The sequence below is a fragment of the Vigna unguiculata genome, chromosome 8 (assembly GCF_037176805.1).
Source record: "Vigna unguiculata cultivar grain cowpea cultivar isolate G323 ecotype 2 chromosome 8, ASM3717680v1, whole genome shotgun sequence".
NCBI classification, from domain to species: domain Eukaryota; kingdom Viridiplantae; phylum Streptophyta; class Magnoliopsida; order Fabales; family Fabaceae; genus Vigna; species Vigna unguiculata.
In genome coordinates this window covers 31,966,236-31,975,797 of record NC_140799.1, presented here as the reverse complement: position 1 = coordinate 31,975,797, position 9,562 = coordinate 31,966,236, and the positions used below count along the sequence as shown (strand labels likewise).

Here is a 9,562-nt window from a genome sequence, read left to right as displayed (position 1 = left end):
TTTTCTTTTTCATACTCAAATATATACCACAAAAACTAAATATTTGTTGTGATATTTCTCTGTCAACCTAAGTAATCATTCTAAACAAAATTGATTCAATCATGTACATTTTTGATGTATTGTGTTTACCAACCATGTTTAAACCTTTTTATTGTCTAAATAGAAATTAATTATGAAATTGTTTATTAGGAAAGACGGGTGATATTGACCACCTTTGAAGTATGAGTTGTCTATACAAGACATCTGACATCACTTTCAACATAAAACCTTAACCATAAGTACCCTTTTACTTGTAGTACCTTTCATCCTAACAGGACACATTTGGCTGATCCTCTCAAGAAGATTTTCGATGTACATCGGTTTTGATATTGCTAATGGATATTTTGAGAGAGGATCACAAAAAAGACACAACAATAATAAGACATGAGTTCAATCCACACATAAGAGAATTACATCACCTTCAACCCAAATCCTTAAGATAATAGATTTATAGGTCTTCTTCCTTATTTGTTCATCTTTCTCATTTTTACTCAATGTGATATTTAGACTCACTTGTATTCGCTGTATTCCCAGCTAGAGGATTTAATGTTTGTGAGTCTTTTTTTTCTTAAATACTATTCAACTTTTTCATTTCTACTACTCAATGTGGTACTTCAAACTCAATCTTGGATTTCTAAGTGCTTAAGTTACTAATTGAAAGAAATAATACTCTGTTGAACTATATCCAATTAGGTTGATCACTGAGGACAATGGTAATGCTATCCTATACACATGACTTGTGACCTTTGTGATTCAGATTAAATGGATGTTGTGATTGGAGCACTCAAATTCTCTCTCTAATGTTTCCAATTTCCCATCTGTCTCTCCTCCGTATGGCCACTAGTGGCCCAATCCATTCCATATTTTCACTTACTGCTATAAACATACATATATAATCATACAGATGAAGAAAACCTTTACAGAATGGAAACTAGGAAGAAGGGTGCACTATAAAACCCTCTAAGCCACAAAAGCAATTAGCAACTTGTCATTGGTACTACTGTCTTCTAAAAGACCATCTGTTAATAGCAATCTTAATTCAGACATTTCATTTCTCCTCTATTGGTTAACACAAACTACTCACATTACCGATGTTACCTAACTTGGTATCTGCATATGTCACTATAGTGCACTCATTCATTGCCCTCAATCAATTTGCCTGCTTGTGATTGAACATTCAAAGGGCAATAATATGAAGAGCAATAATATGAAGGGAAATAGAGGGAGAAGAGTAGAAAGTGTGGGGCCAAAACTTAGATATGTAGTGAAAAGTTGCTATCTTTAGAATTTGGGAAAGTAGTGATCAATGGAATGGAATGTTTTGGTGTTTTGGGGTTTCAGATATGGTTCTATTTCTATCCACACTAGACAGCAGGAGTTGTGTTAGGAATGGGGTTTTATGACATTGGTTGGGAAAGAATGGAACATGCAACACTTGGATGCCTCAAAGAACATGCAAAAGCAAAACATTTTGCCTTCCAAATCAGAAGCTATTGTTCAAAACAAAACAAACCATGTTGCATTTGCAGTATACATGAGAAATTTTAATATAGGACAAGAACAATGCTAATTATATCATTGCTCTTTGACACTATTTTTAGAGTTATTTATTTTTTCTTATAAATTTCATGTGGGTCCCTACGTAACTTCTAGTCATTTTCATGCATGTACGTGTCAGTGATAATCAATTTGTTTTAGGCTAATAATAGGTACATTAGTTGTGATGATAAAGTGTTCTATTTAAGGTTGTGAATGCAATAACCAGTTTAAGGCTCTTTTTATCCATTCATTGAAATATTAGTACATTCACTAATATATTGAAGCAAACAAGCATGATAAGTAATTAGATGAATATACATATACATAGTAGAAAATAAATATAAGATTAAATGAATATTTTGGTATTTAAATGCTTTTAATTAATTTATTTTAAATTGAAAGGGTTGAAGAATGTTAATAAAAAACAAAATTCAACGTTTCCATAAAGATATTAAATTAAATCAAATTGATTTTTGCATTGTTGAATGAAACTTTCGAAAATTAAAATTGTTTATATTTTTTCTTAAATTAATGATGTTACAACAAAGATTAAGTGGGTTAGCACTATGTTTTTGGTAAAGATGAAATCTTAAAATTACTTGATGATAAACTTTAATAAATAATTTCACAACTTAAAAACGATAGAAATGTTTCTGATTAAGATGTTATCTAAGGCTATAAAGGCATACAATAAAATTTGTTTACATATGAATGAAAAAAGGCATACAAATAAGTGTCGAGAGAGGTTTTGCAGAAAACCCTACATTTAATATATATAAAAAAAAGAGCCTTTTGCTTTCATTCATAATTGGGCAATGATATGTGTGAGAAGTTGACAACAATAAATCTAGTCCTCAGGTTTTCTTATGACTATAAATCTACACTAATAGTATAGTAAGGGGAGTGAAAGTTTGGAGCAAAATTAAAGGAAAAGAGGTAAGTTCTCATTTTTAATAAATATTTTTCGAAGTTTTATTTTTACCACAATTAGTATTAAGGTTTAATACTTTTTTATTTATAGTATTTGTAATAATTGTTTAATTATATGAATATTTTTCTTTTTGTAGAAATATAAATGTATCACTTTATCAAGTTATCACTCACTAACAATATTAATAAATAGTAGGATCAAATTAAATAAAAAATAATAATAATTAAATATTAGGTTCAAAAGAGATATTAAACCTTAATATTAATTGAATTTGTTTATAACACATCCAATACTATGCATGCCTTTTATGAATATCATAGTTTTACTTATTGAAGTTGAGAGCAAATAAATGACAAGTTTTGAAGACAAACATATAACTTATAACTTTTATATAAGTAGAAATGAGAGAATTTATAAAATGTAAGTTTAGTTCACATTCAAAATGCTTAGAAGAAAATTTTGAAGACCATGGCTTATTATCACATGCTAAGCATGGACTAGATATCTTGATAGCACTATTATAAAAAAAAAAGGAAGAAAAAGGAGAAAGATATTAACCACAAGATTGGTATAGAATGGATGTGTATAGAATCTTATATGTGACAAAATAGTACTAAAATTATTTAAAAAATATTTTACAACACAATCATATTGAGATGTTGTATAAAAGTATGCATAATTTGGACGGTAAAAAGGCAACGACAAATAACCTCAATTTAAAAACTATGAGTGTTGTGTTATTTTAAACAAGATGATTAAAAACAATGCATAAAAATGTTGGAAACCTATTGAAAAAAACCATAAGTGGCAGAATCTTATTTTAATTGGTTTAGATGTGTAGGAAAACTAAAAGATAAGATGAAATAAACAACTTCAAGTGAAGTCCTCAAATAAATAAATAAAAATAAAATAGAAGCCAAGAACACAAATAATTATAATATAGATATTGCAAAATTTTTATACAATTATTCAATTATATATATAAATTAAGTTTGTTATTTTTATAATAACTACGTTAAATTTATAACTATGATATTTAACTAGTTTACAACATAAATTTTTTAAACTCATAATAGAGTAATAATATGTAATAGACTCACAGATAAAATAGTATATTTAATTAATTAACTTATCATCTCGTTTGAAAAGCATGGATATGATAACAAATAAGTTAGCAACTACTAAAAAATTAAGCCTTTTCTTTAATCAAGAGATGAAATACTATTAAAAAAATTAGTTGGACTTAATAAAGAATGAAATATTTCTACCATAATGGTTTAATTTCACATGCAAGAATTGACTTCTCATAAACACCCCCCCCACTTTACCAAATTTCAGTATAAAAATCTTTATTTTCCTTCACGAGAACCCCAAACATGGTGTTTTTTTTTTTTTTCCTTTTTAATTGAAAAGGTTATCCATTTCCAATAACATTACTTAAAACCACTATTGAGTGCATCATTATCGAACCATAGTTGTCGTTTTTAGACGGCTGAAAAAAAAATCATCAAAGCGAATAAAGGCATTTTGTTCTCTTTTTTGTTTTCTCTTCATTTTCACCGTCCTAAAGATGATAGCTTTGAACTTATTTTCTCTCCACACTCAATGCTATAATAAAATAATTTTTGGTTTAAAAACTGAGCTTGAGTTTAGTTGATTGTAGATTAAAGAGTAATTTTTGACTGAGATCTCTCACCTTTTTGTCCTCATATTTATATTTTATATTAAAATTTTGAAAAATTATACTATGATTTTCATTTTTTAATATTTATCTTTTATTTTCTAACGTAGTTTAGTGTGGATCATTAATTTTTTTCAGATAAAAAATAGAAATACATTTATCAATGACTCACACTAGATCACTTCAAAAAATAAAGAATAAAAAAGCGAGATTCATTTGTCCTAAAATTTTAGTGATTTGATTAAATTTGAAATAACAGTATTTTTTACTAAGATATCTCATTTTTTTGCCATCATATTTATATTTTATATTAAAATTTTACTATGACTCTTATTTTTTAGTTTCATCATTTTCTCTCTGATGTGATTAATTGTAGATCATTGATTCTTTTAAAGAAAAAAATAATAGTATATTAATCAATGATTCATATTAAACCATCAGAAAATAAAAAGATGATAGTCGTTGTATATTTTTTCTAAAATTTGAGTGATTTGATTGAATTTGGAAAGTTGCCATCTTTCATGCATAAAAGGGCCTCCCCTTGGTTCATTCTCCCCACATACAAACCTTGCTACTCTGAATCAAACAAACCGCACGCTCACTCTTGTAAGGCAGAAGAAGAAGCAAGAGTGGTAACAGGGGAACACACATAGCACATATTTTCCTACCTTTCTTACACAAACACACTCTTCTTTTGTATCCACATAACACTTTATACCATAGTCATGTGTAATCCCAACCCAACTTCACCATCTTCATTTCTCACTCCCTCAAAATCTCACCCCAAACTTCTTCATCCTTCTCCTCATCATCATCCCCCTCAACATGATTTGCACAGATGGCCTACCCTTAATGAGGTAATCAAACATAATCCACTTCAAACAACAAAAATGACACATGTTGTTTGTGTTTTTGTCTTTATGTGAAACTAAATTACTGACGTTAGAAACAAGTAACTATTGAGCTTATGTTTCTGTGTTTCTGCATTGATTCAGGCCATAGCAGAAATGAAGGCAATAGGGATGATATCAGGTCCAACAGCCATAACTGGTTTAGTCTTGTATTCAAGAGCTATGATCTCTATGATTTTCCTCGGCTATCTTGGGGAGATGGAACTAGCTGGAGGGTCTCTCTCTATTGGTTTTGCCAACATCACTGGCTACTCTGTGATCTCTGGTTTAGCCATGGGGATGGAACCAATTTGTGGACAGGCTTATGGAGCAAAGCAATGGAAGCTACTTGGGTTGACACTGCAGAGAACTGTGCTTCTTCTCCTCTCAACATCAATCCCCATCTCATTCATCTGGCTCAACATGAAGAGAATCCTCTTGTGGTCTGGCCAAGACAATGAAATAGCATCAGTGGCTCAAAAATTCATCACTTTCTCAATACCTGATCTTTTCCTGCTCTCACTTCTCCACCCTCTGAGAATCTACCTCAGGACTCAGAGAATCACATTGCCACTCACATATTGTTCAACCATCTCAGTTCTTCTCCATGTGCCTCTCAATTTCCTCCTGGTGGTTCATCTCAAGATGGGAATTGCTGGGGTGGCTACAGCAATGGTGTTGACAAACCTCAATTTGATTCTCTTCCTCTCCTCTTTTGTGTACTTCTCTGGTGCATACAAGGCCTCATGGGTTCCCCCAAGTGTGGACTGCATCAAGGGGTGGTCCTCATTGCTCTCACTTGCAGTTCCAACCTGTGTCTCAGTTTGCCTTGAATGGTGGTGGTATGAGTTCATGATAATGCTATGTGGCCTTTTGGCCAATCCTAAAGCAACCATTGCTTCAATGGGAATCCTTATCCAAACAACCTCTTTGGTCTATGTTTTCCCCTCATCACTCAGCCTTGGTGTTTCCACAAGAATAGGGAATGAGCTAGGTGCTAACAACCCTGGAAAAGCAAGAGTTTCAATGATAGTGTCACTCTTTTGTGCTGTGGCATTAGGCCTTGCAGCCATGGTTTTCACCACCTTGATGAGGCACCAATGGGGCAGATTCTTCACCAGTGATCATGAGATTTTGGAACTCACATCACTGGTGCTGCCAATTGCTGGCCTCTGTGAGCTTGGAAACTGCCCTCAGACCACAGGCTGTGGAGTCCTGAGGGGCAGTGCAAGACCTGCCATTGGTGCCAACATCAATTTGGGCTCATTCTACCTGGTGGGTATGCCAGTGGCCATCCTTCTGGGCTTTGTGGGCAAAATGGGGTTTGCAGGGCTTTGGCTTGGGTTGCTTGCAGCCCAAGTCTCCTGTGCAGGTCTCATGCTCTATGTTCTTTGCAGAACAGATTGGAATGTGGAAGCAGAAAGAGCCAAGGAACTCACAAAAACAACATCAACAACTACTACCACTTCTTCTTCTGCTGCTGATTCTAACTCTAAGTTACCTACTCTCACCCCTAACATCAACAACAATGCTCATGCTTGTTGTTCTCTTGAAGAAATAGTTATTACTGCTGCTGCTGATGAACTTACCAATATTTCTTCACTTGAAACAGATCCTCTGATCATTCCCACCACCAGACACACTCAAGTTTAGTTAACCAGAGTTTATTGTTTTTCTTTTTTGGCCCCCATTTTTTTTACCTTCATTTATTGGATTGTACTGTAGGATAAAATTGCCCCTCCTTTTTTGTCTTGTTTCTTCAGGTTGTATTATTAATACCCCATCTTTTTTTTCTTCTTTTGTTTCTTCAGGTTGTATTAGTAATAATTACAATTGAGAAAAAAAAAGAATGTTTTTTTTTATTAATTACTTCCTCATAAAGACACTGATAGGTAGAGAAGGGGTTGGAGGCAGGGCAAAAGGGATTTCTACCTGACTTTGGTACTGATCCATTCCATAAAAAGCCAAACGAACTAAAAACAGAAAAATAGCCTCTGATACCATTAACACTAGGCCTAACAACTCACTGTAAGCAAAATTCTCTGAGCATCATGTTCTTATTCTTATTCTCTTATCTTTAACAATCATACACCAAATAAAACCATGCAATATTTCAGTTATGAACCAAAAATCTTGTACCTTAATCTCTTGCACTCCTGTAATGTGTGAGAAAAATGTTACATTTACTAAATGATGTTTTCTCTATCTTTTTATCTGCAGCCAGAATATTCCCGATAACAATTAGAAGTAATCTCTTAAGAGAGACATGATAACACAATGAAGAGTTAAGTTTCCCTCCTTCTAACAATGTCTTCCAAAATATCTTAAAATTAGTTTGAACAACCTCTTGAAATACCAAAAGATATGTTAACACAGTCATGAGCCATATCTTAATCAATGTGCCTAACCAACCTCATTATCTGAAACTGTTTGGTGTTTTAGTGATAAATACAGAATGACAAGCATTTAGCAGAGGCAATTCAGCACTGTTGAACAGTGGATGAAACAAAGAATGACCCCACTAACAAAGAGTGAACTTTAATAAGCAACATAAGATGTTACCAAATAACACTAATAAGTTGAAAAGGGAGCAACACACATTCCTCCTCTTATCAATGTTTTTGACATCATGGCAGAAGGCACATTGAGTAGTAGTGGATGAGGTCATGACAATGGCAAAGAAAAAGGGCAGAAAGCAATGTTCCTGTTTTCCCATGAACACACACACACACAGAGTGTAGTGTGTGTACCACAAAAACATAATAAGCAAAGGAAGAATGAGGTTGAACAGAAAAAACAGTGACAGAAAAATGCATGCACAAAGCATCTATATGCAGAGAGAGAGAGAGGGAGTAGTAAAAGAATGATGGCAATAATTGGCAATAGAGAATATGTACAGAAGAAGGGTATTGGGGGGCCCTGTTTCAAACTGTACATACAAATCCATGTATTATTGCCTCTGTCTATTTCTCAGATAACAACAAATTGGAACAGTGTCTTTGCATCACCACTTGCTCTCTCCACCTTAAGCTTCTTCTACTCTTCATCTTTTTCTCTCTTTTGCTTCAAACTATGTCACCAAACACTACTTTATTATGAATAAAAAAAGGTAGTTTATTGTGTTATTTGTGTTGTAGCTAATTCCTCTAATTGTTCATGTGCACATTTTCTCCAACAAGATGTGGTACAGGTCCCATCTTATTTGCAGTTTGGAGGGGAACACACCTAAGGTCAAGTTTTGTCTTCTTCTCCTTCTTTTCCGCTTTATGTAGTAGTGCTTTTGTAGAATTCAATCCACTTCTCTTATTACCTTATCTTCTGTTTTTCAACTTGTATAAATAATATCTGCATTAACCCTCTTCAACAAAACACTTGGATGCATTTCCTTTTTAATCGGTTCAGAATTTAACCGTGAGTTTAAGTCTCAAATTAAAAAAATTAAGGATCTTACGATAAAAATACTCATAAATTTATTGTATTAAATTTTTGAGTTGAAAATGACTTAATATCTTGAGTGATAAAGGAGAGTACAAAAAATTCGAATGTCAAAATATCATCGTTCATTTTTACTCTCCTTTATCACTCCTTTTACTTTCTCTTCTCTTTCACAAATATAAAAGTTTACTAATTTTTATGATGATTTTACTTTACATAAATATCAAACAACATCTTTTCCATGTAAATATTTAATACATTTATCATTTGAAAAAAATAAATCATCAGACATATGCATTTGATCCTTGAAACTTTTCTATTTTGTTACCTTTTTAACACAAAGATCTAGTTTTGTTGCATTAATGAAATTAGTCAAGCTTCCATTTGTTTTGTAAATTTTTATCAGTTATTTAGGTGGAATTGACTTTAAGAAAATTGGTTTTGTTAAAGTGTGTATAACTTGCAAGTCTCACCTAAAATTCTTTCTATCTCATGAAAAAAGTAAAAAATGTTGACTTCTCTAGTAGAATCAATTCTACCCACGTAGAATTGATTTTGTAAACCTCCATTTGGAAATCAACACGTATGAAATCAAATTGGTGAGACAACATGTGACTCAAAAATAATATTCTAAGTGCTGTCCAACTGGGCACTACAAATGAAAGTGCAAGTGATTACTAAAAATTTATAATAATAAAATAGTACAAATTTGTGATAACGGGTTAACCCATCACTTTATAAGCTTAACTTGGGAGAAGCAATTCTATATTAAAACAAGTTGGATTAAATTAAAACTAATATCATGTGATTAATCACACTATTTGAATTACTCTATTTTAAAAACCCTAACTTTGTGTGCATGGATACGTTTAGTTTCATAGTATTGATTTCATAGAATTTAAAACCTTATATTCGAATCCTCTTCTATGTCCTATGAATTAATTTAGTTACATTATCGCAATTTTATGATTTTGTTTCGCGTTATATGCTTCAGTTATCTCGAAATCGAAACATATAATGACGTGATAATATTTTTGTAATTTTTGC

At 32.2% G+C, this 9,562-nt stretch overlaps 1 protein-coding gene across 1 annotated transcript; it reads left to right on the top strand.

Annotated features, from left to right (window-relative positions):
* Positions 1-4,746: 4,746 nt before the first annotated feature.
* Positions 4,747-6,877, top strand: LOC114194014 (protein DETOXIFICATION 48-like). Its single transcript, XM_028084043.2, has 2 exons — positions 4,747-5,047; positions 5,186-6,877. Exons 1-2 carry the CDS (start codon positions 4,916-4,918, stop codon positions 6,731-6,733), a joined length of 1,680 nt encoding a protein of 559 aa, XP_027939844.1. The 5' UTR covers positions 4,747-4,915; the 3' UTR covers positions 6,734-6,877.
* The last annotated feature ends 2,685 nt before the right edge of the window (positions 6,878-9,562 follow it).

Bases quoted from the DNA above. Each gene is read 5' to 3' on its own strand.
- LOC114194014 (XM_028084043.2), top strand. From the start codon at position 4,916: ATGTGTAATCCCAACCCAACTTCACCATCTTCATTTCTCACTCCCTCA. The intron at 5,048-5,185 runs GTAATCAAACAT...GCATTGATTCAG, and splicing joins GATGGCCTACCCTTAATGAG to GCCATAGCAGAAATGAAGGC.